Source organism: Lucilia sericata, unplaced genomic scaffold (assembly GCF_015586225.1).
Source record: "Lucilia sericata isolate MDLA Ls3-8-SP2 unplaced genomic scaffold, ASM1558622v1 Contig000104F_arrow, whole genome shotgun sequence".
NCBI lineage: Eukaryota > Metazoa > Arthropoda > Insecta > Diptera > Calliphoridae > Lucilia > Lucilia sericata.
Genome location: NW_023994136.1, coordinates 265,270 through 286,167, shown reverse-complemented (window position 1 = coordinate 286,167; position 20,898 = coordinate 265,270). Strand labels below are relative to the sequence as shown.

At 30.8% G+C, this 20,898-nt stretch overlaps 4 protein-coding genes across 7 annotated transcripts; 3 read left to right on the top strand and 1 right to left on the bottom strand.

Annotated features, from left to right (window-relative positions):
• The first annotated feature begins 128 nt into the window (after positions 1-128).
• On the top strand, positions 129-3,073 carry LOC119600092 (WD repeat and HMG-box DNA-binding protein 1). The gene has a single exon (XM_037950148.1). The coding sequence runs from the start codon at positions 250-252 to the stop codon at positions 3,001-3,003; it is 2,754 nt and encodes a 917-aa protein (XP_037806076.1). The 5' UTR covers positions 129-249; the 3' UTR covers positions 3,004-3,073.
• Positions 3,074-3,852: 779 nt separating this feature from the next.
• LOC119600095 (arginine-hydroxylase NDUFAF5, mitochondrial) lies at positions 3,853-5,579 on the top strand. 2 transcript variants are annotated; one of them, XM_037950154.1, is made up of 6 exons: positions 3,958-4,129; positions 4,190-4,445; positions 4,510-4,734; positions 4,860-5,072; positions 5,136-5,349; positions 5,449-5,579. In XM_037950154.1, exons 1-5 carry the CDS (start codon positions 3,975-3,977, stop codon positions 5,301-5,303), a joined length of 1,017 nt encoding a protein of 338 aa, XP_037806082.1. In that variant the 5' UTR covers positions 3,958-3,974; the 3' UTR covers positions 5,304-5,349; positions 5,449-5,579. The 2 variants fall into 2 exon arrangements, with proteins under 2 accessions (XP_037806081.1, XP_037806082.1); XM_037950153.1 differs by lacking the exon at positions 5,449-5,579 and having other exon boundaries at positions 3,853-4,129; positions 5,136-5,343.
• Positions 5,580-5,708: 129 nt separating this feature from the next.
• LOC119600094 (USP6 N-terminal-like protein) lies at positions 5,709-14,251 on the bottom strand. 3 transcript variants are annotated; one of them, XM_037950151.1, is made up of 6 exons: positions 13,279-14,223; positions 11,912-12,593; positions 11,428-11,813; positions 11,300-11,364; positions 7,679-7,784; positions 5,709-7,604 (listed from the first exon to the last, which is right to left on the bottom strand). In XM_037950151.1, the coding sequence occupies exons 1-6, from the start codon at positions 13,428-13,430 to the stop codon at positions 7,538-7,540; spliced, it is 1,458 nt and encodes a 485-aa protein (XP_037806079.1). In that variant the 5' UTR covers positions 13,431-14,223; the 3' UTR covers positions 5,709-7,537. The 3 variants fall into 3 exon arrangements, with proteins under 3 accessions (XP_037806079.1, XP_037806080.1, XP_037806078.1); XM_037950152.1 differs by having other exon boundaries at positions 7,679-7,733; XM_037950150.1 differs by lacking the exons at positions 5,709-7,604; positions 7,679-7,784 and adding an exon at positions 8,061-9,750 and having other exon boundaries at positions 13,279-14,251.
• Positions 14,252-14,652: 401 nt separating this feature from the next.
• Positions 14,653-20,585, top strand: LOC119600093 (general transcription and DNA repair factor IIH helicase subunit XPD). The gene is made up of 9 exons (XM_037950149.1): positions 14,653-14,724; positions 14,802-15,259; positions 15,319-15,449; positions 15,518-15,738; positions 15,914-16,047; positions 18,542-18,789; positions 18,859-19,140; positions 19,649-19,927; positions 19,984-20,585. Exons 1-9 carry the CDS (start codon positions 14,720-14,722, stop codon positions 20,533-20,535), a joined length of 2,310 nt encoding a protein of 769 aa, XP_037806077.1. The 5' UTR covers positions 14,653-14,719; the 3' UTR covers positions 20,536-20,585.
• Positions 20,586-20,898: the final 313 nt, after the last annotated feature.

The window sequence follows — 20,898 nt, the reverse complement described above, 5'->3', positions numbered from 1 at the left end:
CATATGTATGTGTTTACAATTAAATTGAAATACATATTTTTAAAAATTGGCATCTTTTCTAGACATATTGAATAGTGGAATTAAAAAAAGTGGCAAATTGTTAAAATTTAATCTTATGGCAACACTGATTGTGCATGATGCGAAATGTCAAAACTAAGCGCCAAAATTGTTTACACTTTACAATAATAGTTGCAAAAAGAAGAAATTTGTTGAGCTCTTAGAAATTTTATTAAATAAATATTGATTGAAATGTACGAGCGTAGTTCTTTGCGTTATGCTCATACTACGGGCTTCACTAGTTTAATTTATACGGATAATGGAGAATATATTTTGACATGTGGTTCAGATGGTGATGTTCGCAAATGGCGAGGTATAGATGATGATGACCCCTCGTCGAACTGTTTAGGAGAATACATAATTTGTTTGGCCCAAAAAGGGAACAAGTTATTGGCGTCTACAGATCGTAATACAGTGCAGGCGTACACTTTCCCGGATATGGAAATAGACGGCACATTAATGCGTTTTACAGCGCCTGTTGTATCCATTAAGGTGAGGAATGATTGCGTGGCTGCTGGTTCTGAAGATACAAAAATTAAAGTAAAAAATGGAGAGTTAGAACCGATTGAATTAGAAGGACACAAAGGTCCAGTGCTGGCGTTGGATATACATCCGAGACTTAATTTTTTGGCATCAGTTGGTGGCGAAGGTAATCTAAAAATCTGGAATCTAAAAGAATTCAAGGAAATCAAAACAGTTACAGGATTAACTAAAAGCAACAGTTTTGAGAATGCAACATGTTTTGGAAGTCCTTGTTTTGAACCAAGCAATGGCAACAGTCTTGCCTACGTTAATGGTAAAGAAATTGTTGTACTAAGTACTTCAACGTGGGAAACGCAGTTCTCCCTTACAGACGATAAAATTAAGGGAGAGTATACGTGTTGCCAATTTTCTAAGGATGGATTGTTCTTAGCAGCCGCCACCGATAAGGGAGAGATTTCTGTTTTTGATTTCAACAGCAGGCAGTCTAAAAAATGCGAAGCGCCGTCTAGTGAATGTCAAAATATAACATGCTTAGCTTGGAATAGTAAAAATAATGGTGAAATCGCTTATTGTGATGCTTCAGGCCAGTTAGGTGTATTGTTTTCTACAAACGATGCTCTTGAAGACGACGCCATGGAGGAAGACACTGGAAATGTCGATAATGTTTTTGGTGAAATAGAATTCGCTGAAGATGATTCTAAAAGTAGTGATAAGAGGGTGTTGGGCATTGGTGGTGATGTCGACGACGATGTTGATGAAGACGATGATGCAGTATCAATTGAAAAATTAAAGAGTAAAATTATGTCTTACGGAAACGGAGATGTTCCATGTGATGAAGGAACCAGGGATTCTATTGAAAGAGAGCGTTCAGAAAGCCCATCAATATCGGGAGCTGCTTACAACAAAACATTTAAACAGCAATTGCCCTTTCAGCCCAGTTCAACTCCCACCCACTTGGAACATCGTTATTTGGTGTGGAACAGTATTGGTATAGTAACGTTGCACGCTGATGGGTCGGATGGAGCTATAGATGTTGAATTTCACGATGCTAGTGTACATCATTCACTGCATATTCCAAATTATAATAATCATAATATGGCAAGTTTAAGCTCCTCAGTTTTGGCCATGGCATCAGAGAGTTCATCAAAAATTGTTTGCATAGCATTATCTGCTTCTGGAAATAGAGAGTGGTCCCTGCAATTACCAGATTGTGAGAGTGTCGAAGCTATATGTGCAACATCGAAAATGGTAGCTGCAGTCTCAAATTTGCAATTTCTTAGAATTTTTACGGTGATGGGAACACAAAGAGAAATAATTTCGGTACCCGGTCCGGTGATATGCATGGCTGGATATGAAGATAGAATTTTAGTTTGCTACCACAGTGCTCCATCGAGCGTAAAACAACAAAACATACAGGGCATGTTACTGCAGACATCAGGCCTTAAAATAAAGTGCCAAAATATAACAATACCTCTGACGCCGGAAAGACAGTTGGTTTGGCTGGGATTTTCTGATTGTGGTTCCCCTGTTTTCTACGACTCTATGGGATTGATTCAGTTGTTTAATCTCAAATCGAATTGTTGGTACCCAGTTTGCGATACCATGAAACAATCCTCAAGCGTATCGAATAATTATTTTATTATTTCTCTTTCGGAAAGATCACAAATACTTCAAGCCGTGCTTTGTCGAGGAACTTCATATCCTATGACCACTCCTCGTCCAATGGTGCAGGAATTACAATTGCAATTGCCACTTTGTGATATAGAAAGTGAAAAATCGTCCCTGGAAGATTCCCTTTTACGCGCGACTATAATGTCCATGGACAACGCAGAAAAAACAGTTAAAGAGACCGCCATAAAATTATTTGCTTTGGCCTGTCGTAGTGAAATAGAGGTACGAGCAAAAGAACTTATTGAAACCATTGCTTGTACAGACCTGCTAATGCTGGCAGTAAAGTATGCAACAAAACTGGGAAGGATTCATTTATCAGATAAACTGTCCGATTTGTTGCCACAAATAGAAGAAGAGCAACAAACTAGGGAACATGAAGAGCTCTTAGTTGAGCAATCTCTACCAGCATCACCCCTCATCTTGTTAAAGGCCTATCAAAATGGTTCATCTTCGAATTCAAAAAAGTTGGCACCCAAGACCATGGAGTTGGGTTCAGCAAAAAAAACTACTTTAAAAAGGTTTTCATACAACAGTAGTTCCCCTTCAATATCTTTGTTCAAAAAATCTACACACGAACAAAATTTACCATCGTCTTCAGAAACATCTCAAGAAAATATCAGTAATTCCGAATTAGATTCTCAATTATCAAAAAGCTCATCGAAGGTTGATGAATCCATTATTACACGGACACCTTTGAATTCAGTAAATCCATTTGCATCTAAACGCAAACTTTCAGATGTTGATAAAACTATATTAATGGGTTCTGAAAAATTGAAAATTGCTAAAAAATGAAACATTTGTAGTTGTTAGATTAATTTTAAGAATTGTGTATTTAAAAATAAAACACATTATTTCATATGTATGTATGTATTTTTTTAGAAAGATTGTTCTTTTATATTTAAAAAAGGAATAACAGAGCTATACACAAAAGATGGAATAATCATAACAGATAACCATGTACATAAGGTTGTCCCGTGGAACACTTTTTTGAAGGAATACCACTCAAACGATACGTTTTAATGTACTAAATACGAGAAAAATAAAAAAACAACTCAAAATTACGGAATAGGACTTTCAATCGCTGGTAGTGAACTGAGGATCTTTTATTTTTCTCGTGTTCAGTACATTATTATTTACATCTTTGTTGGAAGATTCAACGAACAAAACGTTAACAGTAATTATATTGTTTGCTACCAAATTAGATGTTACTCTATGACAGTACCACAGCATGTCACTGTATATAAACGAATCAGCTGTTAGACATAATATACACATGCGGATACAAAAATAGTTGCATATTCCCCTCGGGTGAAAATAACAAGGATTATTTTTTGATAGACACAAACGTTGTTTTATGAATCGATTAGTAGTGAACTATTCCAAAAATATATCTCATGTATTATTTCCACTGTTCAATAAACACAATTTGTTATTCCTATGTGCTATAAATAAAAATATTAAATACATACATACCTATTTTTTTAAACATACATGTATGTCTCACTACATATTCTAAAATATTAGACAGCATTAAAAAAAAATTATTAACATATTCCATCTTAAACTAAGGCATATAGAATATTGGAACCCATGCTATAAAATTATGAATCATATTGTTTGATTATATACATGTACATATAAAGAGGTCATAATGAGATACTGAAGAACAAGAGAAACTTTAATTATTTGGGCTGGGTTAATGTTCATCGTATAAGCTATGTGCTGTTGTATCTGTTAGTAATATTGAAATATAGAAGAAAATAATGTTAAGTAATTTTCATAAATTAAACTTAAGACAATTAAGTTTACTCGGGCGTGCATTTAACAATGTAGAGGCCCATTACAGTACACAACCGAATTATCAAAATATTTTCGATAGGAATTCTAAAAGGCTACAAAAGGAAAGAGCTGCAAAAAGGTATGTAGAACATTCATACATAATTAAACTTTTTTAATCCATTACTGAATTTTGTTGCAGTGACGATGTCGAGTTGTATGATTACCTCAAAGAGGAGGTCGGTTACAGAGTGGCCGACCGAGTATTTGATATAAAAAGGGAATTTGATAATGCAGCAGATTTAGGTTGCAACCGCGGTTTCTTATCTCGTCACATTTTGGCAGAGAGTGTAAAACATTTAACACTATGTGATATCAGTCCAACTATGCTTGCTCAGGCAAAAGGAACGCCTGGTTTACAAATTACAAAAATGGAATTAGATGAAGAACAATGGAACGTATGTACATATTCATAGGATATTGACTAATTGTTTATTATAATTGTATTAATATAATTTATAGTTCCCGGAAAATTCCTTGGATTTAGTAATTTCTTCTTTAAGTCTTCATTGGGTCAACGATTTGCCAGGCTGTTTTAGTAAAGTTATAAAGAGTTTAAAACCTGATGGAGTATTTATTGCTTCAATGTTTGGAGGGGATACTCTTTATGAATTGAGATCTTCATTACAACTGGCTGAGTTAGAAAGAAAAGGTGGAATAGCTCCTCATATATCACCCTTTACTCAGGTATTAATTGTTATTTTTATTTTATGACGTTTGAAGCAAAAAATCAATCAAACCAAAAATAATAACTTTAAATATATATTTAACCACTGAACACCTATTTAACCATCATTATATTTTCTAAACAGATACGAGATATTGGTTCATTGCTTAATCGCGCAGGTTATACCATGCTAACCATAGACACTGATGAGATTGTCATAGGGTATCCTACTATGTTTGAACTTATGTGGGACCTTAAGGGTATGGCAGAAAATAATGCAGCGTTTAACAGACCAATACACTTAAGTAGAGACACCATGATGGCTGCCAGTGCCATCTACAAGGAAATGTACCAAACGGTAGTTTAAACAATTAAGATCCATTTGTATTCTACTAACAACGAAAAATTCATACTTTCTTAGGACAATGGCGTTCCAGCCACATTTCAGATCATTTATTTTGTCGGTTGGAAACCGGGACCTAACCAACCGACTCCACTTCCAAGAGGCTCTAGTGATGTATCATTAAAGGATCTGGGTAAAATGATAGAAAATAGTGGAAATAAAACAACAAAAAAATCACGTCAATAGCGAAAAAGATTTAAACAAGACTGTTGGAAATAAAATAACATACCTTGTAAATATTGTTTATTAAATTGTTATTGTTTAAATATTATAATTTTTTATTTTTCATTTATCTTTTTCGGACGCAACATAATATATGTATGTATTTTAGTTTTTCTTGGATGCTTAACTTAAATACAACAGTTTTCATGATTAAATACAAAAATGTGGTTCTTGTACTTCGCGTGTCAAGTTGACACTGTCATCATCAAAAAAAAAAAAAAATTTTTTTTATTGTATAGGCAAAAAATTAAATTTAATTAAATGTCCCCGTATTCATAAAGCTATCAATGTCTTATTTATTGTTATTACGCCTTTTTACATACAAAAATCTTCCAATAAACTTTATTACTGATTACTGGGGATTAATATTAGACGATTATGTTGAATGTTTATTTTTACATTTATTTTTCTTTCATTTATCATTAACAATTAGAGTTATAATATCGTACAAACAATAATTTATTTTTTTCTTAAACTTAAAGATAAAATAAATGCTATTATTTTATAATAATAATAATTATTATTATTACTTGTTGAAATTAAAAGTTTTATAAACAGTGGCAAGTTTTAACAAAACGTAGAATTTCATGGACTTAATTTAATGAAATAATTTTTGTAACATTTAATACTATGCACTCGATACTTTTAAATCTATGTCTTCTTATTTATAATCCATGTTTTTCAAAAAGGAATAATTTTTTATTAATGTAATAAAATAATGTTTACAAGACAGCAATTTTATTAGTTATTGTTGTGTTGCAGAATTATTGTAATACAAATATAATATGAAATGTGTAGATAACTTTGTCATTTATTAAACACAAGTAAAAAAGTTTGAAGCCCTATTAGTTAAAAAACAATAAATGCTGAATAAAAGGTGGCCAACTGTTTTCTTGAGTTAATTCGATTTAAAAAAAGTAACAATTTCTTCCGTAGCTAAATAGCAGATTAAAAAAATTAGAAGTAGTCCAAAGTAAATGTATTTTTTACCACTTTTTAAGTGGTGGTGGAATCAAATCTATTCGAAATACCTTCATAATTGCGATAATTTCTTTGCACCAATAAAGTTCTTTAATATTGTTGTATATGTTAAACTTTCAAATAAAATTAAAGTATTTTAAATGTTGATGTTCATATGTAAATATGTACAAACAATAACATTTTTTGTAATTTTTTCAAATATTCTTTGCAATGCACAGTAAAAAAATATCATTCACCAATTAATTACATATATTTTTGAAAATTCGAATTCTCGTAAAAGTTAGACCGCTGATGTAAAAATCATATATGTATTATTCACCTAATCAAAGCACTTTATCATCAGCTGAATTCATTATTGAATGTACATATCGTCACTGAAACGCAAACGGCCCTAACTAACCAAAAATTCAAAATCGATTTTATTGCTGATTATAATGTATTGCATCAAAACATATGTCCGAACAAAATTAGCGATTTGATTGACAAAAAACAAAAGGCCCTATCTACAAAAACATGTAAATATTAAAGGTAAAAAGTCCAATTTATCCATGTTTATATACGCCATTGTCAACTATCATAATAACTGATAGGTTTCACTATTAAACAATTTGTTTATTTACTACAAATAAATCGCGATGATAGAAACAAACTTTTCAATTTCAATAGTTTTTTGCTTCTCCTGTAAAATTTTAAAAATGTTACATAGAGCCGTTTGCGTTTTAGGTGACGGTATGTACTTCTTCGTCAAGTTTTTTTGCAGGGTGCAGAGAAGCAGCCAACTTTCGTCCATAAACCTACATATATCTGTTATGTGTGAATACGACTGTAAATTTTTATAAAATTGAAGACGCTAAAACTAAAAAAATACATTATAAAACTTGTATATCTAAATTTTAAACTGTAGCTAAAGGCGTAGAGGAAGGTGTTGAATGTGTTTGTAACGATGTTGATGATTTAATTGGTGTTGCATTGGGAGCAGTGGGCGTCGCAGCTTCAATATTTAAGTCAATTTTTTGTCTAGAAGAACTTTGGACTGCAATAAGTTGGGAATCTATTAATGCATTTAAGGAAGACGCCGCTACCACGTTAAATGTTTTGGAATCCGCTATTTCAAACGTTTTATTTTCTAAATCTGCTGCTTCTGCTGTAGTTGTGGTCACTGGTGAAGAGTAGCACGGCTTTACACAGTTATGTAATGGTGGCGTAGAAGGCATACGTCAGGTACCCATCAATATTTCGCGTTGCGGTGTTTGTTGTAAAGCATTAGCTGTCTTCAGATGTATACTATTATAAATAAAAAGTCAAATGTAAATACATATTAAATAAATATACACGCGATTCTATGTTATTCAGCATACTTATTGTCCTCCAACGAAAATGTTTCCGAAGAACCATGTGAGGCCATTGATGTACCTGCAAGCGAACTTCTTATTGAGTGACTATCCTCGGGTACAGTTAATGTTACTTTTTAGTAAATATTATATAAATATATATGAATATATGTAATTATTCAAAATACCATGCCAATGGGTTTTTGTGGGTCGTTGAAGGATATTATGGGATGTTGTTTTAATTGTTAAAGTTGAGGAAACGTCCAATTTTTTCAATATTATTTCAGTATTAGGCAAAATTTCGAGAGCAAAAACAAAAAATAAATGCCAATTTTTATTATTATTGTTTTTACAATTTTTACATACTTTAACAAAAAATATTTTAAAGGATAAAAAAGAACGAAAGGAGTTATTAAAATCAGTTTATTGAATTTATTCAATTGTTGTGTATTAATAATTAAATAAAGATGTTTAAAGTCTGTCGATTTTTTAAATTTAACGTCGGGCGTTTGGAAAATCAAAACCTATTTAAATAAACGTAAAAATAAATACCTTCACGCAAGTAATCGTTTTGAAATTAAATATTATATTGCAACACGATTTTTAGAATAAAATTTATTTTTAAACAAATATTTATGTAGTAGATATAGTATTTTTTTAAAAGTATACAAAATATGAGGAATTTTCAATTTTATAATATCAATGGAGATTATTAAATACAAACTTAAGCAAGAGGAGAAAAGGAATGTTAATTTACTTTTGTTTTTGTATGGTTGGATAAATAAAATACTCATAACAAATTAGAAACAATATATATGTATATAGTAGGTATTCTTGCAATTCTAAACACCCAGTTCAAAAGTAACTCCATTCAAAATTTAATTTTTTCCGATTTATATGTTTCTAGCTTCTAAGCCTCAAACTATCCACAAGATACTTGTTTATCTGCAGTACGTTTTGTTGTTATCTTTTGAAAAAAGAAACATTTTTTTTGAATTGAGTCACTTTTGAACTGGGTTTGCGATATTCCCATGTATTTTTTGTTGTGTTTGTTTAATTTAGCAAGTGTTAAAAATGATTTAATGAATACCTATATTATTAGTGACAGTTAAGATACTTAATTTAGCAACAATGACAACAAATTCACTACTCATTCAAATTATGAAAGAAAGAGTTTTTCAAAAAGTGAAATTTTAATTGCATATGTAGGAAGTTTGAAATAATCTAGATCCAAGCATTATACAGAAATTAGATATATAGTTACAAAAACTAAGAAATATTTTGTTTAAATTTACATCAGTAATTAAATGTATGCTATAAGTCTTATATCAAATATGTAACTATATTAATTTTAAATTCTTAAAATTATAAAATGCAAGATAATAACAAATGAAAACGGTTTTTCTAATTACATATTAAATTTCATATAAATTAATCAAATAATTTTGTTGGCTTTTTGAGTGCAATGCGAAATAAATATAAAATAAGTTATGTATATAATTTCTACTAAAGTTTAGTACAATTTTAACAAATTATTTAGGCAATATGTAGTTTTTAACAAATCATAATAAATAAATAAATAATAAATGAATGGGAATTTTTTTATTAAAGGCGAGTATTTTCCACGCTAAGTTCATCGTCGTCGTTGTCATCGTTATTAATATTATCATCACACTGATCATTCTTATGTAAATGGAACATTTTTTTATCATAATTATTAATTAAAACTTTTATATCGTTATCGTGCCCATTTAGCTCTTCATCATTATTAGTGTTTGTTTTATCAACATTTTGATGATTGTTATGTAAATGATGTTCAACAAAAGAATAACAATCATTGCTTTTGAAACTTGTACGATTCGTTGTTTTTTCATCTTCACACAATATTGGTGTCATAGGGGAATTGTAGGTTTTAATTGCAGTCGTTGGTGTAGTGGTGGAAGTAGTGAAATTTCTATTATTGTTGTTGCTAGGTTGTTGTGGCGGTGGTGGTGTAAGAGTAACAAAAAATCCATTGCTATACAAAGAATTACTGCTAATAGCTGGTGATGTTGCTAAACTAGTGATACTTTGATAAGTTTTCATGGAATATGCATCACCTATAATGTGGATAACATACACAACATTTTTAATTATTGACAAATGTGTATTGAATACAAAATTGTTAAATTATTCAATTCATTCGGAAGCTCTTTTTAATCAATTAATGTAGAATGGAGGTGTTAACATATTTACAAATGTATCTTAACATAAAATAAGCATTCGATGAATTTACCGCTAAATGATCATGTTTAACGGGAATATGGTCGACGTCTTTTCCTATTGGGTATTCATAGTGTTATTCCCACGCTACAATTATGAAGATTGGAATACCAATTAAAATGATGGAGTTATGCATTTTACCATCATAATACTTATTCAATAAATATTGATTTCTTTCGCAAAGTAAAATAAATAGTTTGTACATATTTTATCAAATATCTAGTTATAAAATATACACACATATATAAAAATGCAGATTATTAAATGTGCTCGAGATATCTTTGTTTAAGTTTTCTATGAAATTATTGGGAATTCTGTTCTGGTTGATTTGTCTTTACACTTTGATTATTATTTTATTCAAATCTCTCACTGAATTTTTGTACCATAAGTTTGTTTCACATGTGTATGTTTTGTGGCATCAAATAATTATGTTTATAAAACATAAATTTTTAAAATAAATAGATGTCCATTTTCATTAATTTTTATACAAAGTTATTAGAAAGTAATTTAATGATTAACATTAAGAAAAGCATGCATTATCATCATAACAATGTAGTAATATTAATTAAAGAGTGCAGAGAGAATAGATAGTTTAAAAGTATATATTACAAACATATATCATGCTGAAATTTGTACATGTGTACATACATACATATTTATATACATATGTATGTATAAACAATCTAGAAAAATACAAATAATACTACCATAATACTACTGAAAGAATTTGGAATAACTTGCAGTCTTGGCTTGAAATATTTTCTTACTCTACTCAATCTAATTTTGAAATGGTCATTCTAAATCGCATAATTGAAGGACTTGGATTATAATATAAAGGAACACTCTATTATATTAATTACATATTTTTCTCAATTATTATTATCTTTCTTATTTTAAAAAACAATAAAAATAAAAAATTTTTAGTCTCGATCGATTGTGAAGTATGAATTTCCAATACATACATAGTACATATTTAGATTTTTATAACTTCGTGATCTATTAAATAGAGGCTAAATACCGGCTAATGTACATACATTTTTTTTAATAAACCTTTATACGAATATTTTTTTATTTCAAACGCGTTTCGAGTACTTCGGTAAAAAAAATTTGTTATGGATTAAAAAAAAAAAAAAAAATAAAAAATCAATTGACAATTAAAAACTGTTAAAATGAAACTAAAAACAAAAAGAACATAAAGAAAGATTAAATGACTCTAGCAATAATGTATGTAAAGTTTGTCTACGCTGTATGGTCATTGAATTAAAAAATGCAAAAATGTGTAGAATAATTTTTATACTAAGGGTTATTACGGGATTGGATGTAGGAAAATGTTATTTGTAAGAATATCATTGATATGTACAAATATCATTTGGCCATTCAACTTACCAGTAGCACATTCGGATGTTTCGTATGATACTGTTGATTGAACTTCAATAGCATTTTGTTCTTGCCTGAAAAAAGTGGACATTCTTAATTAATTAATATGATAATAATGATTTTGTTTTTATGTTTACCTTAATATGACATCATTTATAACCTGCTTTTCTGTGTCTGTATATTCTGATCTTCGTCGACCAATTTTTTTTTCGATATCCGCTTCTACAAATTGGCCCAAAGGCTTTGTGGGAAATTCATTGACTTTGGCTGGAGGTGGAACATCTAATTTGTGTTCTTTTAATTTCTTCATAACACGTTCTAAGGCATCTATTGCTATATCGTCGTTGTAACCGAAATTTTTATGCAGTTTTACTTGTAAATATTCTAAAATAGAATCCATATCTTTAAGTCGAAGTAGTTCTGATTTGTGCAGGTATAATATGGTAATAGCCATAGCAGTAATAACACGATCTCCCTCCAACAGAAAAATGTCCCAGACACGCAAACTTAAACTAAATGGTATCTGCAAATAGAAAATTGAATTGAAAAAATAAACAAATTTAAATTTGGAATTATTTTTAGTTATATGTATCGTAAAATAAGTTATTAACAAAAACTTACACGTTCTACGAAAACCACAAAGAACCATTTAATTGAGTACAGAATTGCATCAACGTTATGCTTCATAAAGTGTTTGTGTAATTTTGGCATTATTTTTAACATAATACGATCATGATGTTCCAGAAAGCGCGTTAGCTTTGGAAAGCCTTCAATAAATAAACCATGCATCGCATACTTTTCGTTAACTATTAATGCATTCAGTGCCCAAAATGCCTCTTCTTCCTGCATGTACAATAATAGAACACCAGCTACACATGCCATACCCTGACAATATCCCAATTCGGGATTATAAACACTATATGCATTTAGCACATTAAACAATGAGACTTGCTTAACACTATAGCGTTCGCGAAATGCTAAATTATCGCGAAATTGGCGATTAACATCGGAATCTATTTGTCGTACTTCTGTCGAGTATTTTCGGGAAATGTCCAACATGCGCTGATATACATCACGATTTGCTTCCATAGATTCTTCGACATTCAGTAGTTTTTTCCATGCCGGCCAACGCATACGATCTGGAATACCCTTAAATACTCGCTTTCTTAATTTTTCATGATGTGGATTCCACGATGCAAGCATTTTCATCCATTTTTTATCACGTTCTAATTCTATTTTAGTCCGCAAAAGCTCTTGCGAATCCCGTGTATCAGGAAGGCGTGAATCATGCATGAAGCCATATCTGTAATTTAAATTACATATATTAATATTAATATAGGTATGTTTAAAAATTTTGTTAATATCCAATTTGAAAATATAACGCGATTAAAAATATATTTTCTAAGGCAAGTCACATAAAGATTTGAATCGCTTCATAAAATTATTGATGTTGATGTTTTAAGATTTAGATCATTATTAGTTGCAGTAGTTGTTAATAAAGATTGCACTGGTTTCAAATTAACAAAATTTATTATCTTTTTAACTTTAATGAAAAAATTGTGAAATAGAAATGTTTATGATTTTAAAAACATTTTTCAAAATAAATTAATCTCATCAGTTAAAATAACGCACATTTATAATAATTTCCAGTTTCAGTTTAATACAGCAATAAATTAATAGAATGAAGAATATAATAATAGTTCATAAGTGTCATAACTTAAAATACCTGTTTTATAAATATCTGCATTACTAGATATTATCAGATATTTTTTTTCAAAATATTTTATCCATTTCGATTTTTTGACTCGTGATTTGTGTAAAAGTTAGTTGGATAAAAACATTTAAAGCCGTGTTACTCGAAACAATACATGTTTTGGATATGATAATCTTAAAAGATCGATAAGTTTGTATATGCATATTTTCTGATCCGTTATCGGAGTGTAACATCACTAAAATATTAAATTTCTCTAATGCGAACTTTAACTTACTTATCTGTAATATGATATAATTCATATTTTGGATTTTCCCAAGGATCCACTTGATTTGTTGGATCTAAACCCAAACTGTAACGATTAAATATTAATTCTCGTTCTTCAGCAGCACGTTTCAATAAGGCCTGTTGTTCCTCGTCGATGTTCATGATTTCGGTTCGTTATATTTTAGTTGAAAAGATACTTTTTAAATATTGAATTTACATGTAAATGATTTTAAAATCCGAGCCTTTTATCCCTCCGGTAAAGGAAAGTATTAAAAAATAAATGTGTATGTATGAAGAATGTTATTGTTCGGTTTTGCACAAAATTTAGAGCTTTACGAAATTACATTTTAAAATGATGGTTGTGAAAATCATTCAATACTTTATTTTGATGTGAAAACTATTTTTAATTAAAAACACACACAAGTAAACACAAACACACGTACTACGAAAATCTAATTCGATTGACGTAGCTTTTAAGTCTCCTTTTTCCAAAAACAATTATGACGTGATTATTAGGGCCTCTTTGTGATTTTTCTTAAATTATTTTTAATGTCTGACTTGCCAATGAACGCCCCTTCTATCAAACTCTTATTGGCATGCTTTTGTTTTATATTTTATTATTTCTTGTTATTCCCTTGTATTATCTGAATAAACTTCCTGTTTCTTTACATTTTCTGTAATTTTTTATATTGTATGTATGTACATATGTATGTATATAAGACATTGTTTGTTATTGCCTGGCTTTCACTGCATTTTTCGAAATTTTTAAAGTCATTTTAATTTAGAGATTTTGTTTCTTGAACACTTGCAAAGGTGGTTATAATGAGCCAACAAAGTAAAATATTTTAATAGCAGTTTATTTTTTTTTTGGATTTATTATTATGATTTATGCATAATTCCACCAACACAACATTATTTTACAAGCGATTTTTCAAGTATTACAAAAAAATGTAGTGACATTTTGCTGTTGTTGTTGCGAACATGACATTTAACAGCAGTGTTGTATTCAATAATAGTTTCAGTGTTGGTTAATAACAAATAAACGAGCAATGGTTATGATGCCATGGCTTTCGAACATAAAACTTTTTTGGAGTCAAAGCCGTTGTTTTCATAAAGAAAAATGTTTATGCTTTTAAACTCGACTTTTTAAAAATAATATAAAATTGCAAATATTTCGTAATATGTTATTTTTTTAAAACGCCTGGTTTGTTTTTTGTGTTTTCCATAAAGTTTTCGGTAAAATAAAAAACCGTTTTTCTCGCAAACACTTGAACTTATTAAAAGTTAAATTTTGTTATTCTATAAAAAATTTAAGTGAAACCACTATTGTGAATGAAATACTAAACACAAAATTATAAAATAATACATAAAAACATTTAGTTGACAACACTGTAAACCGGCGCACATTAATATTTCAATATTTTTTGTATTGTTTATGTAGAATTGTAAACATGAAGTAAATATTTATAAATTTATAAAACTACTAAAAGTTATTCCGATCATAATAATTATTTTTAAAATTTTGTTTTTTAGAATAAGTGTTGATGGTTTATTGGTATATTTTCCCTACGAGTACATTTATCCGGAGCAATATGCGTATATGCTTGAACTTAAACGCACATTGGATGCTAAAGGGCACTGCTTACTGGAGATGCCTTCCGGTACGGGAAAGACGGCCACATTATTATCACTTATAGTGGCTTATATGATAGAACATCCTGAAGCTGTCCGTAAATTAATCTATTGCTCGCGTACAGTCCCGGAAATTGAAAAGGTCATAGCAGAACTTCAAAATCTCATGGTGTACTACGAAAAAAATGCTCCCCAACAGCCAGGATTAACAGGTCTAGTGTTAAGTTCACGCAAGAATATGTGTATACATCCTGATGTTAGTAAGGAGCGAGAAGGAAAGTCGGTTGATGGTAAATGCTATGGTCTAACTGCCAGTTACGTTAGGGAAAGACACGAGCATGATGCGGAGACGCCGATATGTTTGTAGAAGCATCTATGCATTATATAAACCGACTATTCTTATATAAATATTTTACAGGTCAGTATTTTGAAGGTTTTCATCTTGAAGGCAAAGAATCTACTTTACCAGTCGGTGTTTATAGTATAGACGACTTAAAAGACTATGGACGTATGCGTAATTGGTGTCCTTATTTCTTGGCCAGATACGCGGTAAAGCTATATTAATAATAATATTTTAAAATACTTTGTTTTAGAATGATGAATTCTTGTATCTACAGATATCTCAAGCCCATATAGTGGTATACAGTTATCACTATTTACTAGATCCAAAAATAGCTGAAGTTGTCTCAAAGGAGATGTGTCGTGAATCATGTATTGTTTTCGATGAAGCTCACAACATTGATAATGTGTGCATTGATTCTATGAGTGTTAAAATAAATCGCCGGACTGTTGAACGCAGCACAAATGCTTTAAATAATCTACAGAAATTAGTCCAGGAGTAAGTAAATCTTGAGAAATACGATGATAAAATCTTAACTCGAAACTGACTTATTTATGATTATTTATCAGTTATGAGGTGTCAAAATTGTACCATCGATGCGTTTTAAGCAATTACAAATCAATTTTTCAAAACTCGATTTGAATTATGTATATGTTTTTATTATTACAAACAGAATACGCGACGAGGATACAACCCGATTAAATGAAGAATATCAGCGTATGGTGCAAGGCTTAAAGGATGCGAGTGTTCAGAGAGATACAGATATGATATTGGCCAATCCCATTTTACCAAGCGACGTTTTAAAAGGTAATATAGAAAGTAAAAATAACTTTATAATATAATTTTATGTATATGTACATTATAACTAATTTGGCGAAATTTTTGGCATAGCACCACGTGATATAAGTAGTGAAAATAATTTTTTTATGTTATTTGGAAGCAAAAACATCACGCACCAATACCAATTTCTAATATAAACCAAATTTTTTGTTCAAGTTTTATCTTTTTTTTTAATTTTAAATACTGGTATTTACACCGATATAATGTGACAAAAGCAGAAATGTGTATATACATTAGGGATGCCAATCGGGACTGGTTTTTAGAAATCCCTGGATTCGGGATTTTTAAATAAATCCCGGAATCCCGATATCGGGATCCCGGGATTTTCGGGATTTCTAAATCCCGAAAAATATAAAAAAAATTAAAAAAATCTTAAAATAAAACGTTTTATTTCATATTGCAATATGAATACTCTTAGTAGGTGTTTACCTTCCAATAAGCATTTTGTGAAAAGAAAAACAAATTAATTCAAAGTACATACTTAGAATAAAAATCTTTCCATCCCAGGCACTGAATAGTAGAATAACAACCTAAAATAATACCCATGATATCCAAATTTACAATGGTTTCCAAATAATATTTAAATAGTATGTGTAATGGGGATCCATACGAGGCTACATAGAGCACCTGTACTGCACCTATATCTCCTCCACCTTATATTCCGTGTTCACTAACCAAGGGAATTATCTTCTCGCCATCTTATTGACAGGTTGACTTCCATTATAGATATTCGATAGTATCAATGCCTATTTATTGCCCTTTTTATACCCTTAGTAGGGATGGTATATTGGGTTTCTCCGGAGTAGTGCTTTTGTTTTATACTGTCCTAAAATACGCTGATGAAATTTGAAATGATCGGGCTTTTGATCCGAGCCCCCATACAAAACACAGCTTTAAAAAAGAATTAGTGTCCACAATTCGCTTAAAAAGAGAACTGTCGCAATGAAATTCAGCATAAAACATTTTATGTAACCGTAAATTCGTCCTCCAAATTTTATGAGGATCGACTCATATGATGGCGTCCTTCCCCCAAGCATATTTCAGAAAAATAGTTTTTTAACAATAAAGTGCTAGAATATATCGGAGGCGAGGTATACATTTATTATGAAAACTAAATTACATTTTACTCTCATAACTGGTGTATGGGGTTATATGGTCGGCCTCGCCCGCCTATAATTTCGTACTTGTTATTTTTATATATCCGATAGTATCTATGCCTATTTAGTATAGCAATGAAATTTGATATTAGTAAATCCCTGACGAGCCAAAACCTCTCTACCAAATTTTATGTGGTTCGGTTCATAATTGACCCTACCCCCATATAAGGTCCCGTTAAAAAAATGACTTTAACGCTTATTACTGGCTTAAAAATAGCGATGAAATTCGATACACATATGTTTCATGCGAGTCAAAATCTCTCTACCAAGTTTTATGTGGTTCGGTCCATAATTGACCCTACCCCTACATAAGGTCCCATCCAGATAAATACTTTAACGCTCATTACTGGCTTACAAGTACGAGTGTAAAGATGAAATTTGAGATAAGTAAGTTTCTTACTCGCCAGAAGCTAAGAAACTTTTATAGGAACGTAAATCTTCCTACCGGAAAGTGTATGAACCAAAATTGGTCTAAAAAAATTATGAAAAGTTTTATAAAAACGGTCAATGATTCACCCTACCTCTCATATAAGGTCCTATCAGTAAATTTGATGAGTAATATCACCCTGATGTTTATAGAAAAGCATTCCTTTTACGGCATACGGTTTGATGGTGGGTATATTAGATTCGGCATAGCCGAATATAGCACTCTTACTTTTTTTTTTTTTTTAAATTCTCTTATTTAGTACTTTATAATGTATAAAATAGCGGAAAAATACTTAAAAATTCGGGATTTTAAAATCCCGAAATTTCCCGGGATTTAATTTTTTAAAATCCCGGCTTTCGGTACTTTCAAATCCCGAAAATCCCGGGATTTTCGGGAATCGGGAATTCCCGTTTGGCATCCCTAATATACATACATTTGGGTTATGACTTTTTGATGTTTTTGCAAATATAAGATTGTACATCCCCTAATCAAAAAGGCCATAAAAAATAATAAGAAACACAACACTTCCGCACCAAACGAGTTGAAATTTGTTGATCGTATTTGTTTTGATCATATCTTTGATACTTATAGATCGATTTTACTGGTTTTACAGAGAGAAATTTCTAAGAGTATATCTAATAAAATAATCTAAGATTTAGATTCCAAGGACATATGGGGCCTTCAAAAAATTGATTTTAATAAACAGACGGACAGACATTTGGTGCGTGAACATTTTTAACAATCGCGAAAAAATAATACCGTGGTTTTTCATATCTTTTAATGCTCTATTCGACTTAGCTATGCCAACTTGCATATTTGCAAGATATGTCAATAGTTATATCCCTATGTACATATACATATGTATGAACGTTTGCAGAAGTTGTACCGGGAAATATACGAAACGCCGATCACTTTCTAAGCTTCTTGCGTCGTTTTGTTGAATATATAAAGACTCGATTGAAAGTCCATCATGTAGTTCAAGAGTCGCCTGCTGGCTTTCTAAAGGATGTTGCATCAAAAATTTGTATAGAACGTAAGCCTTTACGTTTTTGTGCTGAACGTTTAGCCAGTTTATTAAGAACTTTAGAAATAACCGATTTGACGGAATACGGAGCCTTGACGTTGGTAAGAAAACATTAACTGCATGTATTATTATTATAGTTTTTTAATATTTTATATAAATTTTTTTTATAGATTACACATTTTGCCACATTAGTTAGCACATATACAAAAGGATTCACTATTATTATTGAACCATTTGATGATAAAACTCCCACAGTCGCCAATCCTATTTTACATTTTAGTTGTTTAGATTCTTCCATAGCAATGGCCCCCGTTTTTCAGAGATTTCAATCAGTTGTTATAACTTCTGGTACCTTATCACCGATGGATATGTATCCAAAAATTTTAGATTTTGATCCTGTGGTGATGAGTTCATTTACAATGACTTTAGCTCGTCCTTGCTTACTGCCAATGGTAAGTTAAACATGTGTTTTTTAATTTTTATTTATTTTAATGAAACTTGAAAGAATGTTCTTTTATATTAGTATCGTATTTTTTTTAGAAAAAATTTAACATTTATTATATGAACTGATAATTTTGAAAGAGAGTTAGGTACTATTAAACAGGATTTTATTAAAAATAATAAATAAAAAATCTTAAAACAACTGAAATTTACTCAGAATCTCTGATAAAAGTTAAATTAAAATAACCGTGTAAATTACCTTTACCTGTATCACATAGATTTAAAAATATTGTTTTTAAAAGTAAGTGGACTAATGCCACTTTCAAAATTAACAGTTCTTATTTAAATGTCATATTATGTATGTAGTTATAATATTTTATATATCTTTCACCATGAGACCGGATTATTGTTAATAGTCCGGTCCATTAAATAATGTTTGTTTGTCGGTTGAAATGATCACATCAGTCTATATACATCAGCAATATATACAGTATATTCCTTTTATTTGTAAATTTATAGATTGTTTCGAAAGGTAATGACCAGGTTGCTATATCTTCAAAATTCGAGACGCGTGAAGATACTGCAGTTATCAGAAATTACGGGCAGCTATTAGTGGAAACTGCAAAGACTGTACCTGATGGTATTGTTTGCTTCTTTACTTCGTACTTGTATCTAGAGTCGGTAGTGGCTTCCTGGTATGATCAGGGTATCGTAGACACCTTGTTACGATATAAGCTACTATTTATAGAGACCCAAGATAATGCAGAAACCAGTTATGCCTTGATGAACTACGTTAAGGTAAGATAAAGTTAATTATTCTTTTACAATACAATTTTTCACATTGACCAACGTAGGCATGTGATTGTGGCAGAGGTGCTGTTTTGTTAGCCGTTGCTCGCGGCAAGGTTTCTGAAGGGGTGGATTTCGATCACCATTATGGTAGAGCTGTTCTAATGTTTGGTATTCCCTATGTTTTTACACAGTCCCGAATATTGAAGGCTCGCCTGGACTACTTGCGTGATCAATTTCAGATTCGAGAAAATGATTTCTTAACATTTGATGCCATGCGTCATGCAGCTCAATGTGTTGGAAGAGCTTTAAGAGGTAAAACGGATTATGGCATCATGATATTCGCTGACAAACGATTTGCGCGCCAGGACAAAAGAAGCCGTTTGCCGAAATGGATTCAAGAACATTTAGTGGATAGTTTTTGTAATCTTAGTACAGAAGAATCGATGCAATTAGCCCGGCGTTGGTTGAGACGTATGGCTCAGCCATTTACACGAGAAGATCAATTGGGAATATCTTTGCTTACTAAAGAACAGTTAGAAAATATGGCAAAAGAAAAATTGGAACGGCAAGCCCAAGGCAAAGAGTCCGTTGGAGGTGAAGTTATGGAATTGTAAAATCTGGGAAGTGTGTTTAAATAAAAGTATTTATGTATAAAAATCTTTAATTTAGTAGCGTTTTTAAATGAATTTGTTGTGATGACACAATTGCTTTAAAAGATGTGATGACACATCTGTTAACGGAGAATGAGACATTTTTGGACAAATTGTACGGCGACCAGGATCTTCAATCACTGTTAGGGAACTGAGGACGCTTCCAAAAATTTTATTTTTCCCATATTCAGTAATGTAATACACATCTTTCGATTTTTTGTTGTAAAAGTGCAAACTAAATTCATGTTTCCACGAATATCAGATAAATATAAATTAAATTTCAATTAAAATGAGAAACATACTAACTCTAATATCTGAATCAGATCC